Source organism: Anomaloglossus baeobatrachus, chromosome 1 (assembly GCF_048569485.1).
Source record: "Anomaloglossus baeobatrachus isolate aAnoBae1 chromosome 1, aAnoBae1.hap1, whole genome shotgun sequence".
In the NCBI taxonomy this organism is placed as follows: domain Eukaryota; kingdom Metazoa; phylum Chordata; class Amphibia; order Anura; family Aromobatidae; genus Anomaloglossus; species Anomaloglossus baeobatrachus.
The window spans coordinates 493800283-493818638 of NC_134353.1; the positions used below are offsets into that span (position 1 = coordinate 493800283).

At 41.5% G+C, this 18356-nt stretch overlaps 1 protein-coding gene across 1 annotated transcript in view; it reads left to right on the forward strand.

Moving 5' to 3' along the window:
• Window positions 1-18356, forward strand: part of PCGF3 (polycomb group ring finger 3) — a 150505-nt gene that overhangs the window by 73668 nt on the left and 58481 nt on the right. The window contains exons 2-3 of the mRNA XM_075338604.1: window positions 257-374; window positions 17559-17655. Coding sequence (XP_075194719.1) covers window positions 266-374; window positions 17559-17655 — 206 coding nt within the window. The 5' untranslated portion in view covers window positions 257-265. The remainder of the gene's footprint in view (window positions 1-256; window positions 375-17558; window positions 17656-18356) is intronic.

Genomic DNA, 18356 nt, shown 5'->3' on the forward strand with positions numbered 1-18356 from the left:
TTTGCCTTTATTCGTATTGATCGTTATAGCTACAGATGTGTATGTGTATATTTTTTTTAATCCTAATATTTTATTGTGACGTGTTTACGCTTACTTGATCGAATCGGTATGTTAAGTTTTGAACGTAGCATCTTCTTTTGGTTAATTCTTCCTTTCTGAAGTGACAAAATTAAAAAAAATCAAATAATGGAATATTTGCCAAAAGTGTTTTCCTAGAGGATTAAAGAAAAGATTTCTTACCTTTTTTGTTTTGCAGACACCAAAGATGTTGACTCGGAAGATAAAACTCTGGGACATCAACGCTCACATCACATGTCGCTTGTGCAATGGATATCTCATCGATGCTACTACTGTGACGGAGTGCTTACATACCTGTATGCTTTCAGCTTTATAGATATTATTTTTATTTTATTTTTTTTTAGATATATATATGTGATTTTTAAATTTTTCAGAAACCAAATTTTCCCTTAATACAGAATGTGTACCTTAAGTATATGGTTATTCTTGTATAGAAAAAAAGCAAAGAACGTTAGTCTGGGTAGGCAAACGCCATTGTTTTTCAAGTTCTGTAGAGACGCTTATTAGAAGAAATACCATACAGGATGATGTGATTTGAATTCGGCTATGTGCCCACGGGAGGTCGTACCTGCGGATGTATCCGCAGTTACGGCCGCAGGTTCACCAGGTAAACCTGCGGACTTTCATGCGATTTACCTACGGACGTCCCGGCCTCTATCTCCTTAGTGGAGGGCTGGGATTTCCGCAGGTAAATCCGCAGGAATAATTGACATGCAATTATGTGCGACTGTGGGACATCCGCAGCATATTCTGCAGCCGCACAGACCGCAACGTGGACACAGACACTCCCCGTGTCCCATAGCATAACATGGGGAGTGTCTGTACTTGATGAAACCTGCGGATTTATCTGGAAAATCCAGATAAATCTGCAGGTTTTCCGTGGCAAAATCTGCAGGAGCAAGCTCCCGTGGGCACAGGGCCTTAAAGGGAATGCGTTAGCAAATTCTATATGTATTCTGTGAGCACTATGATGTAGGGACTGACAGCCTGTTTCCAGCGATGTGTGACATACTCGTGTGAATTCTGTCATTTTGAGACAATTACTCTCTTCACTGATGCAGACGTAGCAGTGGTCAGCACTAGTGTTGAGCGAGTAGTTGACTATTTGTACTTGCTATGCTGTTAGCGAGTATTCTCCACTACTCGCATATTTGTTACGAGTAGTGGACACAATGTAAGTCAATGGGAAATAGTCACGAAGTAGCAAGTAACCCGAAAGCCGTACTTTTCGTACAAGTAGCGAATAGTACGGCTTTCAGGTTGCTCGCTACTTAGCAAGTATTTACTATTGACTTACATTGTGCCTGCTACTGGTAATGAATATGCGAGTAGCAGACAGTACTCGCTAACAGCATAGCGAGTACAAATAGTTAACTACTCACTCAACACTACTCAGCTCGTTAAGCCCACTGATTGGCAGCTTTCTGTATTCCCTTTATAGTTACTGAAAGCTGCTAATCAGTGTTGTGGGTGTGGTTACACAGAGCAGTTAAAGGGAACCTGTCAGGTGCAATGTGCATCGAGAACCACGAGCAGTTCTAGATGCATATTTCTAATCGCTGCTTAACCGTCCCAGCATCTAATAGTATAAATATAGAGATCTTTAGAAAACGTAATTCTAAAGATTCTTTAGAATATGCTAATGAGGCCAGGGACTAGTTTCAAAGGCATTAGTTCCCTTGGCTAGTCGACCCTCTTACCATGATAGCATGCCCACAGGGGCGTGCTAACATGCATAATGTTTGCGCAGCGTCAGAGGAATGGTCACTCTCACCTCTGCTGCTAGCGCAGGTTTTCGTCTCAGTGCGTACAATCAGAATGTCCCCGGACTTCTGATCATGCGCACTACACCAGTTTGAAGCCGGAACTCGTAAACCCAGCTTCGTAGTGCGCATGACTGGAAGTACAGAACTTCTGATCATGCGCGCTGAGCCGAAATCATGTGTCAGGTGCAGTGGCAGCAGAGAGTGGTGAGATTGACCATAACTCTGATGCTGCGTATCATTAGCATGCTAGTACGCCCACAGGGGTGTGCTTACATGCTAAGGGGGATGACTAGCCAAGAGATGGAACGCCCTTGTGGCTAGTCACTGACCTCATTAGCATATGATAAAAAAAATCTTTGGAAAAACCTTTTACTAGATACTGGGACAGTTAGGCAGGGATTAGCAATATGCACCTAGAACGGCTTGTTGCTCTGGGTGCATATTGCACCTGACAGGATTCCTTTAAAGAGAATCTGTCACCAGGTTTTTGCTTACTAATCTCAGAGCAGCATAACATAGAGACAGAGATCCCGATTCCAGCGATGTGTCACTTACTGGGTTGTTTTAGTGTAGTTTTGATAAAATCACTGATTAATTAGAAGTACATTATCATTAGAGGACTACTTGGCCTGTTGCTAGGTAGTCCAGCATGTTCATGAGCTCTTTATAACTGCTAGATCTGCAGAGGGGAAACACTGATTTTATCAAAATGACAGCAAACAGCTCAGTAAGTGACATATGGCTGGAATCAGGGTCTCTGTATCTACATTATGCTGCTCTCAGATGGGGGAGCAAAAACCTGGTGATAGATTCTCTTTAATTAGGAGGCACGAGCCAGCTAGTCCACTAGTGATGATAATCCGCTAATGAAAACTGATTTTATGGACCCAACAACAAGCAGCCTAGTAAAGGACATATTCCGCAGATCAGATCTTAGCCCCTGCATCATGCTGCTCTCTGATTACATAACAAAAATGTGCTTACAGATTCCGTTTAACACCTCTGACTTAACCCCCATCAAAACGCTTTCTATATAGTGTGTTTTGTATTTCAATATAATCTGTGTCATTGACTGCAGTATTGCTTGTCATAATAAGGCACATAACACATATCCGTGTGTGAAATCAGCCTAAAAGTATGATCCATAAAGGTCTGATTTAGTGGCATTTCCATGAGCTGGATCCTCATGAAACAGGGTTTTGTCATGTATAGCTCTGGCAAAAAGTAAGAGACCACTGCAACATTTTTCTCTTTATGGGTATATTTTTGAGTAAAATGTAAATTGCTTTTTTTATTCTATAAACTACTGACAAATGTCTCCAAATTTCCAAGCAATAAATTTTATATTTATTTTCTGAAAATGAGAAATGGTCAAAATAACAAAAAAATGCACAGTGCTTTCAGACCTCAAATAATGCAAAGAAAACAAGTTCATAATCATTTAGAAATAACAATACTAATGGTTCTATCTCCGGAAGATTCAGAAATCAATATTTTGTGGATAACCATGATTTTTAATCACAGCTTTCATGCGTCTTGGCATGCTTTCCACCAGTCTTTCACACTGCTTTTGGGTGATCTTATGACACTCCTGGTGCAAAAATGTTAACAGTTCTTCTTTGTTTGATGGCTTGTGACTATCCATCTTTCTATTGATTACATTCCAGAGGTTTTCAATGGGATAAGGTCTGGAGATTTGGGCTGGCCACGACAGGGTTTTGATGTGGTTGTCCTTCATCCACACATTGATTGACCTATTTGTGTGGCATGGCGCATTGTCCTAGTGGAAATACCAGTCCTCAGACTTGGGGAACATTGCCTTAGCAGAAGGAAGCAACTGTTTTTCCAGGGTAACCTTTATGCAGCTTGATTAATACGTCCTTCGCAAAGTTTAATCTGCCCAATTGGACCATAGAGGACTGGACTAAGGTAATCTTCTCTGATGAGTCTAATTTTCAGCTTTGCCCAACACCTGGTCGTCTAATGGTTAGATGGAGACCTGGAGAGGCGTACAAGCCAGTGTCTTGCACCCAGTGTGAAATTTGGTGGAGGATCGGTGATGATCTGGGGATGTTTCAGCAAGGCTGGAATTGGGCAGATTAAACTTTGCAAAGGACGTATGAATCAAGCTGCATACAAGGTTATCCTGGAAAAACAGTTGCTTCCTTCTGCTCAGGCAATGTTCCCCAAGTCTGAGGACTGTTTTTTCCAGCAGGACAATGCGCCATGCCACTCAGCTTGGTTAATCAATGTGTGGATGAAGGACCACCACATCAAAACCCTGTCATGGCCAGCCCAATCTCCAGACCTGAACCCCATTGGAAACCTCTGGAATGTAATGAAGAGGTAGATGTATAGTTACAAGTCATCAAACAAAGAAGAACTAATTACATTTTTGCACCAGGAGTGGTGGAAAGCATGCCAAGGATGAAAGCTTTGATTTAAAAATCATGGTTCTTCCACAAAATATTGATTTCTGAACTCTTCCTGAGGTAAAACCATTAGTATTGTTGTTTCTAAATGATTAGGAACTTGTTTTCTTTTCATTATTTGAGGTCTCAAAGCTCTGCGCATTGTTTTTTGTTATTTTGACCATTTCTCATTTTCAGAAAACAAATGCAAAATTTATTACTTGGAAATTTGGAGACATTGTCAGTAGTTTTATAGAATAAAAAAAATTACATTTCAATCCAAAATATACCTCTAAAGAGAAAAATCAGAAAAACTGACAATTTTGCAGTGGTCTCTTAATTTTTGCCAGAGCTGTATATGGGTATTGAGCAGGGTTGCTTGTATCTTTTTTTGGCGCTGTCTCGTAAAACTTAGCAAAAAGTCATTAACATGCACCTGAACAGACACAATGTAAAAGCAAAAACGGAGCATAACCTGTATAAGTGATAGCGCTCAGACTACTAATGTGAACAGTAGCTGAATATACTGTGCCCTGTAAATGCATCTCAATCAGTAATATGAGGCAGAATATATGCACTGAAACTTAATGTTAGGGGATAAGTAGCACTGAAACAGCCAAGTGACCTAAAGGGGACCACCATGGAAATAACAGCCCGGATGAACTGAGATCACCAATAATTATACAGTCTTTGCTTTTAGACCTAGAGTAGCAGCATTTTCTGCCAGGTATTGGATTAATGATGTAATATATGATCTATGGGTCTGTGTAGCCGATCGCCAATCAGCTGCTGGTTCAGCGATGGTTTAATAAGCGGTGGATTCATAGGCTAACCCGCCTTCATATGCTGAGCCGTCTGAGTGGTGTAGATTGGAAGGTAAGCCAGAGCCTATTATGAAGATGGCCACGACTGCTGCCTTTTACCATCATTTGTTAAATTCTAAAAAAGCTTAGTTACGAAAATGCCATCTGCTAGTATTTTTACTGTCTATAACATAAGGGATTTTTCCACAATTAAATGGCCACTCATGCACCGGGATTTTTTTTTTCTTAGCCATATTCAGGCGTCCGTGTACAGACTGGGATGCACAGGCTGGCTGATCCGAACTCTATAGCCTTATAGGCAAATATGAAGCTGTCAAGTTTGGCTCAGGAGACCTGCAGCTGGCTCGTGCACTGCAGTCCACACTTTCACTGTGATACATGAATGTCTGAATGAGGCCACTAGCGATCAGCCAGTTACTGCAGGCCTGACAGCATCCAACAGTTACTACAGGGGAAACCTATCCAGCAGTGTTTGTGACTATGGTGTAATACATGGTTCAGAGGTCCCTTCACAGTAGCAGCCAATGGTATTACGTAATAACTGCTCTCAATATTTTATTCTAAAGGGAAACCTATAGATCACAACCTTCTACAGTGTGTCCACCGATATCCTGTCCACCGCCATTAACTTGAGAACGGCGGCAGCTATAGACATAGAAGTGGTGTCTAGGTATAGTAAAGTAGCCATGCGCTACGCAATGAAACCACCTATAACACCACCTGGTGGAAAACAACGGAGTTAGTATCTTTATCTTGAAAACGAAACGAGATAGCGAAAAGAAGTGAATGAAAGAAAGTTGTAGGGCATCATGAATTCAATACAAATCGACACCTTGCATACAGAAATGCTATGATATGAAACCCATGACCCCCCCCCAAAACATTGAATGCTGGTCACGTATATGGCGCTCATTTAACTTTGATGCTCAAAGTGGCCACTGTCAGCTGCAATGCACATCTGGACTCTGGACAGCATACTGTATCTTGCTGCACGTTGTGCAATATGGTAGGTGAGACGTTTGCACAAGCATCTGTGATACGTCGTCGTAGGTCCTGCAATGTTGGTGGAGGGGTCGCATACACCTGCTGTTTGATGTGACCTCACAGATAGAAGTGCAATTGGGTCAGGTCAGGTAAGCGTGGAGGCCACTCTACGCAGCCACCATACCCAATGACTTGTAGGAAGGTCTCCATGAGGTATCGCTTCAGGTCCGCAGCCTTGTGAGTTTTACACGTTCTAATCATGGCATTTTTGTATGCAAAGTGTCGATTCGTATTGAATTGATGATGCCCTACAACTTTGTAATTCACTTTTTTTCACTTTTTTTCTCTATCTCATTCCGTTTTCGAGATAAAAATGCTAACTCCGTTGTTTTCCACCAGGTGGCGCTATAGGTAGTTTCATTGCGTAGTGAATGGATACTTTACTATACCTAGACACCACTTCTATGCCTAAAGCTGCCGCCGTTCTCAAGTTAATGGTGGTGGACACACTGTATAGTCTGAGGGCTGCATTGTCACCTTTTTCGACTTTAATGGGTCGCAATAAAACTTAAGCTGCTTTGTGACATACTAATATGGCATATGGTGGTACTCAAGTGGTGGCTAAATAATACAATTCTCATGTATTCTCAAGTTTAGAAATGATAAAATTGAAAATGAAAAAGACATAAAATTTCAAGTATATTTTAAGAAGTTTTGATATTTTCCACTTTAACACCAAGGGAGTAGCTGCTGAAATTTGCCATGAAAACCTAATGTACAACTTGCATGCATTATGACTGCAGTAAACATGGACAGGATCTAGTTACATGTTTGATGTCATTCCTCCCCTCCTGCTCTGTGTGTTTGCAAAATAAGGGAGGATGAAGTTTAAGATCACAGTATAGAGCCATTTTGCTGCAAAGTGATACTGAGATGTGGTCAGTGTCACCAAGGAAAGCTGGCAGCACAGATTTTGTTAGTTGGTGCTTATCGCCATATCATGCGCTGGATATTCGTAGTAGAACACGCACTGAGATTGGATAAAGCTCTGGGTTGTATCACACAAGATGGACATTAGATACATGGCTCTTGGGTTATCCTACATGATAGGCATTAGATACACAGCTCTGAGGGTATCACAGATGGGCATTAGATACATGGGTTTGAAAGAGTGTCACAGATGAGGGGCATTAGATTTACTGCTCTACTGTGTCAGTGTAAAGGCCACTTTACACACTGCGATATCGGTACCGATATCGCTAGCGTGGGTACCCGCCCCCATCGGTTGTGCAACACGGGCAAATCGCTGCCCGTGGCGCACAACATCGCCCAGACCCGTCACACTACTTACCTGCCCTGCGACGTCGCTGTGACCGGCAAACCGCCTCCTTTCTAAGGGGGTGGTTCATTCAGCGTCACAGCGACGTCAAAGCTGCGTCACTGAACCGCCGCCCAATAGAAGTGGAGGGGCGGAGATGAGCGGGACGTAACATCCCGCAAACCTCCTTCCTTCCGCATTCTGGCCAGGAGGCAGGTAAGGAGAGGTTCCTCGTTCCTGCGGTGTCACACGTACCGATGTGTGCTGCCGCAGGAACGAGGAACAACTTCGTTACTGCTGCAGCAACGATATTAGAGAATGGACCCCCATGTCACCGATGAGCGATTTTGCACTTTTTTGCAATGATGCAAAATCGCTCATAGGTGTCACACGCAAAAACATCGCTAAAGCGGCCGGATGTGCGTCACAAATTCCGTGACCCCCAACGAGATCGCTTGAGCGATGTCGCAGCGTGTAAAGCGGCCTTTAGTCTCCTGCAGAGGCGTACACTGACTTATCAGAGCTGATTACACTGCTGTGCTCTGAACTGCAGGTGGACAGCAGTGGGGAACGGTGATCAGCAGCCTGGTATCTACTAGTGTCATGCTTCTGAACACCACTCACCGCTGCCGAGATCTCATCCTGGACCTCCACTCCCCGCATCTCTCTTCATCACACTTGCACCCATGCTCCTCCTGTTACCGCTCATGCTAAGTATTGAGCGGTGGTAGGGGGGAAAATTGGAACTTGCAATGCAACTGTGGTGTAATAAAATAGTGCCCATCTCCTCCCACAGCTGAGACATGGACAGCCCAGAGTGTATGCCCAGGTCACAGTTGGAGGCAGCCACAATACAGGAGATGCGGTTGGACACCAACCACAATCTCCTGTGTCCAGGGGTTGCCATATTTGAAGTGCGTAAGTGTCATGCTCAGACTTACACACCAGGAAATGAAAATAGCAGTCCCTAGTGGCTGCAGACATTTTTTTATTAAAAATAATTACTTATACAAAAATTCAAATCACAGCTTCTTGTCTTTAAAAGTGGGGCCAAAAACCTAAGATATTGCACCATCACACAGAATCATTTAGGTTGAATCTACATGAGCTGAGCTCAGGCCATTAAATAAGCGCAATCGACAATATTCCATTGATTTGGTGCTTGTTTGCCGGCCTCTCTACAGAGGCTGATGAAGAATGGTGGGTGCAGAGAAATCACTGGTAGATCAGTCTGCCCCCACACAGTTCATGTTATCAGCAGCACATCTCCGGTTTACACCGGGTGATGTGCGGCACTTGAAGCAGTAATATATATTACTAATATAATATATATATTTTTTTAAAACTATTTTGAAAACCATGTATAATTTCCTTTCACAAATGCTTGCAACTTTGTGTTAGTATTTCTCATAAAATACAATTAAGTTTGTGGATGTGTAACGTGAAAAAAATTGGAAAAGTTCACATGGTGTAAATACTTCATTTTTTCAAGGCACTGTACATACTTACAGACACATGTATACACGGAGCGCACATAGGAATACAAAGAGCATATGCACACTATTCTGGACTTACCAGTCTGTCTCCTATTCAGTTCTTCAAACCTTTCGCATGGTTCAGGACCTTTGGTGACATCTTGGTCACATGATCATGATGTCACCAAATTTACCGGTGCAAACTCAACATGAGAAATTACAATGCATAACTGCTATCATCAATGTAACTTTTGCTGTAAACTTTGGGGGTCACTGCGGGAGTGTAGACCCTTTGTGTCCGGTGAAAATTTTGTTTAAACCCTTGGTGACAAAGCAAAATTTTTTTAAACGTGACATCTCAAATTATGTGGTAATGACTCAGGAATATTTTAACATATACCAGTAATTCCGAGCTTTTTATCTTCCGTGACAAATTGTACTTTATTTTATTGGTCAATTTAAGTCAATATGTAAATATCAGAAATTTGACAAATATTTAGAAAAAATAGAACTTTCAAACCTTGAATGTTTCTATCCTTAAACCGTATAGTTACAGTGGGTACAGAAAGTATTCAGACCCTTTAAATTTTTGACTTTTTCATTTCAGCCATTTGGTAAATTAAAAAAAAGTTCATTTTTTTCTCATTAATATACACTGCACCCCATCTTGACAGAAAAAGAACAAATGTAGAAATTTAATATCACATGGTTTATAAGTATTCAGACCCTTTGCTCAGTATTGAGTAGAAGCACCCTTTTGAGCTAGTACAGCCATGAGTCTTCTTGGGAATGATGCAACAAGTTTTTCACACCTGGATTTGGGGATCCTCTGCCATTCTGCCTTGCAGATCCTCTCCTGTTCCATCAGGTTGGATGGTGAATGTTGGTGGTCAGCCATTTTCAGGTCTCTCCAGAGATGCTCAATTGGGTTTAGGTCAGGACTCTGGCTGGGCCAGTCAAGAATGGTCTCAGTTGTTCTAAAGCCACTCCTTTATTTTAACTGTGTGCTTAGGGTCATTGTCTTGTTGGCAGCTGAACCTTCGGTCATGTCTGAGGTCCAGAGCACTCTGCAAGAGGTTTTCTTCCAGGATATCTCTGTACTTGGCCGTATTCATCTTTCCTTTAATTGCAACCAGTTGTTCTGTCCCTGCAGCTGATAAACACCCCCATAGCATGATGCTGCCACCACCATGTTTCACTGTTGGGATTGTATTGGGTATGTGATGAGTGCCTGGTTTTCTCCACACATACCGCTTAGAATTATCACCAAAGAGTTCTATTTTTGTCTCATCAGACGAGAGAATCTTATTTCTCATAGTATGGGAGTCCTTCATGTGTTTTTTTGCAAACACTTTGCGGGCTTTTATATGTCTTGCACTGAGGAGAGGCTTCCATCGGGCCACTCTGCCATACAGGCCCGAATGGTGGAAGGCTGCAGTGATAGTTGACTGTGCAACTTTCTCCCATCTCCCTACTGCATCTCTGGAGCTCAGCCACAGTGATCTTGAGGTTCTTCTTTACCCCTCTCACCTAGGCTCTTCTCTAATGATTGCTCAGTTTGGCTAGATAGCCAGGTCTAGGAAGAGTTCTGGTGCTCCCAAACTTCTTCCATTTAAGGATTATGGAGGCCACTGTGAACTTAGGAACCTTGAATACTGCAGAAATTCTTTTGTAACCTTGGCCAGATCAGTGCCTTGCCATAATTCTGTCTCTGAGCTACTTGGGCAGTTCCTTTAACTTCATGATTCTCATTTAATCTGACATGCACTGTGAGCTGTGAGGTTTTATATAGACAGGTGTGCGCCTTTCCAATTCAAGTCCTATCAGTTTAATTAAACACAGCTGGACTCCAATGAAGGAGTAGAATCATCTCAAGGAGGATCACAAGGAAATAGACAGCATGTGACTTAAATATGAGTGTCTGAGCAAAGGGTCTGAATACTTATGACCATGTGATATTTCAGTTTTTCTTGTTTAATAAATTTGCAAAAATTTCTACATTTCTGTTTTTTTCTGTCATGATTGGGTGCAGAGTGCACATTAATGAGAAAAAAATGAACTTTTTTTTTAATTTACCAAATGGCTGTAATGAAACAAAGTGAAAAATGTAAAGGGGTCTGAATACTTTCCATATACACTGTATATTGCACACAATTATTAAATAACATTTCCCGTATGTCTACGTCACATCAGCATCATTTTTCAAATGTCCTTTTATTTTGTCAGGATGTTAGAAGGGGTAAAATTTTAGTAGCAATTATTCATTAATTAAAGAAAGTACGAAAACTATTATTTTTAGAGGCTTTTAGAGGCTTATTTAGTTTAGTTTAGAAGTGACTTTAAAGGTCCTATATATTGGACAACCTGCCAAACTAAAGTATTCACAGCTGCCGTGCAGTAGTTAAGCCTTCAGATTCTTCACAACAATTTACGTAATTTGGAATGGATGGAATAAAAATGAATTTTTTACCTCTACTTAGACAAGCCCATCTCAATCCCTGTTTCCTTTTGGTAAAAGAACGCTTATACTCCCCTCAGGTTTTGATGCTGTTCTAGCTGTGTCTGCACGGACTCTCCTGGGGATGTATGACATTGTCACACAATCCCTGCGGCCAATCAGTGCTGTCTTCATTCTCCCCTCTTTCTTACGTAACTGACATCTGGAGGAAATGAGAGAGTAGTGCAGTATAAGCGTTATTATTTTACTTGGGTGAAACATTGGGATTGAGAAGGGGTTGTATGAGTAGTGGATAACCCCTTTGACAAGCCAGGCTCCCATTATAAGGACAAAGGGAGGGGAAATAGTTTTCATTGCAATTGGGGGTCTAAGGCCTAAGATACACTGCATGAAAATCAGACCGAGTGGAATGCGATAAAATATCTCATTCCACTCGGACCAATATTAACCTAAATGTCAGCACCCATGAGTGATTATTTTCTCTGCCATAATCAGACCGAGAAAAAAGTCGCAGCATGCTGCGGGTGTAATGCGATCATTGTTTCTCTCGCACCCATTCAAGTGTATGGGGCGAGAAAAAAAAAAATCGCACTGCACTCGCAATACACTGGTGTACCGCGAGTGCAGGGCGAGAATGGCAATAGCTGGCAACGGAGGAGAGAGGGAGATAAATCCCTCCCTCTCCTCAGCGCCGGCCCGCCCTCTGCAGCTGAGGTCTGATCACGTTATCGGACCTCAGTCGCAGTGACAATCGCATGACATTTGGCTCCTGCTGTGCTGCCAGCGCGAGCCAAGTGTCATGCGAGGATCGCATTAGTCCCCGTGTGGCCCCGGCCTAACAAAGGCACTTTGGCTTTCCAAAGGTATGTCCTTACAGAATGCCAGTTCGTGATGATGACAAACAGCTTAAAAAAACCCTAGAATACAGTGGTGGATTTTTTTTCCCCCATACAGATGTATTAAAAAATATTTGGATCTAAAGAATGCCTTGTTTATTAAAATATGGTGGTTGGGGCATGCATTTTTGTGTTAATGCGAACTAGTATTGTAGTATTTAGCAGTTAGGACAAATTGAATTTTGTGTGTTTCTCCATTGTGAGAAATGCATCTATAATGGGATTACAAACTGCACACTTCTTTACCTCCGAAGGATTCAGCAAGAGCAGCCATAAAGCCACTTATATTCCCTTTCCGTTTGCAGACGTTGCTCCTATAGAGTGAGCGTCCCTTCTTAAGAGACTGTGACTATCACTGCTGTGCAGATGGCACATAGTGTGCAAACCTCAGAAACAAGCAGTCGCTGGATCCATTTTACATCATCCGTTTCTTTTCTTTATTTCTGGGCTGGGAACCAACTGAGACTGATTTGAGTTTGTATAACCCGTCTTGTATGTCCTATTACAGCAAGCTCCAAAAACCTGCGGATAAAGATTACTTTATATGTTCTACCTGCTAATTTGTACTTTTTAATTTTTTTAAAGAAGCTCTCCCATCAATCTTGTATTACCTAAACCTGTGTAAGAGGAGTAAAATACTCGCCGATCACAGTCTCCCCTAGGTTCCAGCGCCGCTCTGGTTCTATTCTGGGTCATGTCACCTCAATACTCATACTGGGGTTTGTGTGAGGCGTATATTGCTTTTACATTGTAAGCCCATGGAATCTTAAAACAGATACTTATATATTATAATTATTATTATTTATTTTTATAGCGCCATTCATTCCATGGTGCTTTACAGTGAAAGAGGGTATACATACAACAATCATTAACAGTACAAAACAGACTGGTATAGGAGGAGAGAGGAACCTGCCCGCGAGGGCTCACAGTCTATAGGATCGTACAATACCATCAGTACAATCTAGCTTGCCAAAGGACTACAACCACAAACATACAGCCAATGTCATTAAGAACTGTCTTCATTCAGCATGAAGAGGAAGAAGGAATCCTGGAAGTGATGTTTATGGCCTCAGCAAAGCCCTGAATTCATCATCATCCTGTCCATCTGGGATTACATGAAAAAAATTGTAGGCTTGAGCAAATCCTCCTTCCACAGAAGATGTGTGGTTAGTTTCCCAAGGTGTTTGGAAAAACCTCTGTCAAAACCTTTGTTCAAGTGTACCAAGAAGATCTGATCCTTTTGGGGCTGTTTTGAAGGCAAAAGTGGTCACATGAAATCGTGATCTGATTTCAGATATCTTTTGTTCATTCACTTGTTCAGTCTGGATAAACTTTTATTGAATAAGAAAAGACATAAATTACAGTCTGCATTCTGTACACCGCTGCTGAAGGATAAGAAGTCCAACATGTGATATTTCTTGCAGGATACAAGTCAAACTATTCCTTTTTTCTCTTCTGTTCCCCCCCCTTATGTAATCATAAATTGCAAGCTCTTGCGAGCAGAGCCCTCACTTTTCCTGATTAATTTGTTGACTATTTCTCTTGTGCTGTGGGCTGGTTCCATTGCTGAGCCGCATATTGGCACGTCCTAATCTTCGATGATGCTAGCATAGGCAGCTTTGCCTCTGCAGCATCGGAGAAGTGCCGGAGCGCGGCCTGATCCAGCCAGCTCCAGAGTAGTTCTTGTAAACTGTATAGCAGACGTACTCTGCCTAGGAAACTGGACACCGTTGGATGACCTGCATAGGTGTCATGTAACCTTGGCAATGAGCTGTAATCTATAAAATGAAAGCGGTTTTCCCACGAACAGATCTTCAAATAATAATAACTTCCACAACAATTGCTGTGAATACAAGAAATGTCCCTTTGCATGGAATCATAGATAAATGTTTTACCTCACAAACAGAATCATTTGCCAGTTTTTAAAAAATGTTTTACCTCAAGGAAATAATTAATTTGTGATCCCGTGCTATAATGTCTATATCCCTTTTTTTACCTCCTCCTCTCGCCCAGGAGATGTGATATGATCAGACCATGTCCCTGCACAGTCACACTGCCATTACACAGTACACAGCAGGGTCACATTTATAAGATCGTAGCACATGGACATTTTCTTTTTTATAAAAAAAAAAAGAAGAAGAAAAATGTCCGTGTGCTGAGATCTTATAAATGTAACCCTGATGTATAGTGTGCAATGACCATGTCTGACCGTACAGAGACATGGTCTTATCATACCACATCTCCTGGCCTGGGGAGGAGGTAAAAAAGTATACAGGCATTATAGCACGGGATCACAAATTAATTCTTTCTTTGAGGGAAAACCATTTTTTTTAAAATACAGGCAGTTAAATGTTTTACCTCACAAAAAGAATCATCTTTGATCCCATGCTCAGGGCTCATGCGCACGTTGCGTAATTGCATGCATTTATGCTGCGTATAGCACTGCAGTGTAAATGCATGCATCCTGCATCCCCTGCACAATCTATGTAGATTGTGCATGATACATGCGCACGTTGCTTTTATGAACGCCGCGATTTGGGTTCTAAAATTTTGACCAAAATCCGTGCGTTCATAAAATGAGCATGTCAATTATTTGTGTTCTGGATGCAGCTCCCACTCTGTCCATGGTGTGGGCAGCAGCCAGAGCGCATGAAATCAGCTTTTTTTTGTACAGAAAAACTGCATCCATTATGCAGTGTTTCTGCAGCGATTTGAAGCGCACATGTGCTGTCAAATCGCTGCAGAATATTCACCAGGTACGTGCGCATGAGCCCTTAGGAACATTATTTTTAATTATATCCAATTGTGGAAATTATTGTTATTCCAAGATCTATTGATTAAAATAATCTTTAAAATGTACTTTGTTCTTGGGAAAACCCCTTTAAATATCCCTCTATTCTTGAGAATGGAAAGGATTTTTTAATAAGTTATATTGCAAAGTTGTTTTTGTTCTATTAAAATGAGCCGCCTTCATGCCGGAGACTACACTGCGACATAGGACAATGAGCATTATTTGTCGCTACTACATCTCGGCACAATGCAATCAAATTGGGTCGCATTGTGACCCCAAGATGCTGCAACAAGCAAGTTTACAAAAAAATGAAATGGGTTCTGAGTTTCTGAGATTTAGTTGTCTAAAAGCGGCACCTTGTGGGTTGTAACGTGACCGGATTCGCCTGTGTTATGCTTTGTTACGGCCATAGTTGTTGTCGAGCTCCAGCCTGAATGTTTAGTCACTATACCTGCTGCCTCACGTCTCTGAGGCTGGTGCCATCATCATCACCAAAATGGCCACTGCAGAGGCATGGGGACCACAGTGGAGACTGCACCCTGCTTTTCCATTGGTGAGGGATGGACCAACACCGATCATGGTGCTATGACCACCCTAGAACAAGAGTAGTGTGGTTTAGACCAAGTCTCTGCAATGGTTGTTTTAAGGATAAAGACTGTGAAGCAGCTGCAAGCCGAACAGAATACATTAGGTATTGTGTCTACATTAGAAATGTATGGTCACTGATATGTGGGGTGGTTAAGGGTTGCTTTAATATATTAAAAAAAAAAAGTAAAAAATAAAATTCAGTAGCCATTTAAGACTGAAAAGTAAATTGTTCTTAATATGGGCAGCACTATTAGGAGGGTGGCATTTACCACCTGGACCCAGACGTCTTGCTCTACGGCAGTGTTTCTCAACTCCAGTCCACAAGACCAACAACAGATCATGTTTTCCGGTTTTCCTCCAGCAGGTTTTCATGCTTTCATTAATATTGCACAGGTGATGGAATTTCCCTGTCTAATATTGAGGAAAACCTGAAAACATGATCTGTTGATGGGTCTTGAGGACTGGAGTTGAGAAACACTGCTCTACGGGATATTGAGACCGGGCATTGATTATATCGCTAGGTGGCGTCTTTGGACAATTGGGCTGCGATTCTGCTCCCAATTTCCGTCTCTGATCCCCTGATGAACCCCCACAACTAACGGGGGGGGGGGAGGCGTTGGGTGAAGGAGTTGTCTTTTTACCTACACAACACACATATTTATTCATCTGCGATGTTTGGGAGAGTATTGACATCTAATCATTTCCATCCACTGTAGCCCAGGAGGACTACCAACAAAAAGTAAAGTACCCTACCAACATCTACGGTTATATTCAACTGTCTGATATAATGCATTGATTATAAACTTATTACTGTGGGTCATTTATATACCTTTAATAATCTATGATATGATTGTCTATGGATAGTGTCTGTATTATAGATTCCCTATTTATGACCTTGTATTCGGATGGCATTTCTTTGGTCTATTAAAGGGTGGTATTACCGATACTAACCCTTTGTGATCAGAATAAGGAGCATTAATAAAATCCAATAGCATTTTTGGGCAATTTACTACGAATGGTGGGTCAATTACTACCTGTGCTGCGAGTCTCCTAAACTTGGGGAGGATATTATGAATCCTCAATACCACTCTGTGTTGTGTTTGGTATCTGTGTGCTGATTTTATTGCACTTTGTACTTTTTGGAGCCTGGTGGGTAGGTATCCCTTAAGGTAGTTAGGAGTAAAGAGGGAGAGCCTCTATGGAATGGGTGCACCATACACACAGGCAGGACCGAGAGAAGGGAGCGTTATACCCCCTAGGGTCTGTTGTCGATCAAAATTATTGCATTGTCAACCTTACCTCAGGCCTCGCTATATCAATCCCTAACACCTTTCTACCTAGTGCGCACTTACACACTACATGCACATTTGCACATTGTGTGTTTTGTTTGATCAAATATATTGTTTTTTAATTATTACTTAATAAACAGTATTTTTTATGGGTATCAATATGTAAATTGGTCTATGTTTTTGTTCTTAATATGGTTTCAATAATTTAATGTAAAATGTAACTGGAGTCCCTACCAATAAACCTCATTTTCAGGCACAATCCCATGGAATATTAGGAAGCCTGATATTTTGTATTGCACAGACTTGCCTATATAGATGGATTACTTGTTATTCTTTAGTAAGGAGTGTGATGTGGACGGAGACAACCCGGGCTGGTTTTTGTAATCCAAATTCTGAGTGTGGCCAGTAGATGGCACCATTGGATAGTACATGTGAGAATCTGCAATGTTTCGTTTGTTAGAAAATACAGATGGTGGAGCAAGGAAAGGAACAATTTTAATTAGAATAGTATATTAATTAGGCTTTTACAGTCTGAAAAGTGGAATTGAGAAACACACAGGAAAAATGCATCCAGGCTTTAATTAAGTGTATTAAAAAGAAGGAAGCTACTGACATTTCATGTGCTGTGTGCTGTACTTCAGACATAAATTAAAAAAATGTATACATTTTATCTTTCACAGTTTGTAGAAGTTGCTTGGTGAAATATTTGGAAGAAAATAACACATGTCCAACGTGTAGAATTGTCATCCATCAAAGTCACCCTCTACAATATATAGGGTAAGTGAGCGTTCTGCAGATCATATTCTAGTTTATAGTTATTTATCTTCTGAGCCTGATTACTTCCCAGTTACCACCTTAGAATGTACACAGTGTGGTAATGGGGTGCCTAGGGACCACCAGCAGAATTGACTGTAGGGGCCCACACTATGGCTACATGCTAATACTGTATCTGTTAGTCATTATCCCCTCCACAGCAGAATGCAAACTACAGCTGCCTGCTCATCTACTGTGACCACATCATAACAGCTGTGTACAGTGGTGGTTATATTACCATAAATGCATCACCGGCATTATTTAATACTATGTGACAGGACAGGGAAGGGTTAAATGTTCAAATATTCAATATCTAATTGAAATAAATAATCTTCAGAGAGATCAAGTGAACTCCATTCACAACACAAACCACCATACCAAGACCAATATACCAATAATACCACGTATAAGGGACAAACGCCTTCACACCATGTCCAGACTACATTTTAGGGTACCGTCACACTTTTAGTGACGTTCCAGCGATCCCACCAGCGATCTGACCTGGCTAGTGACATCTCCAATTCAAGTCCTTTCTTTCTAACTTTTCCTCTTCACCCAGCACAGACCGCTATGACTTCGTCCAGCCAAGATTCATCTCTATAGAATGTAACACACAGACTTCTAGGGCTAATTGCTTGTTGAGAGTTGAGAACACTCCCCAATAT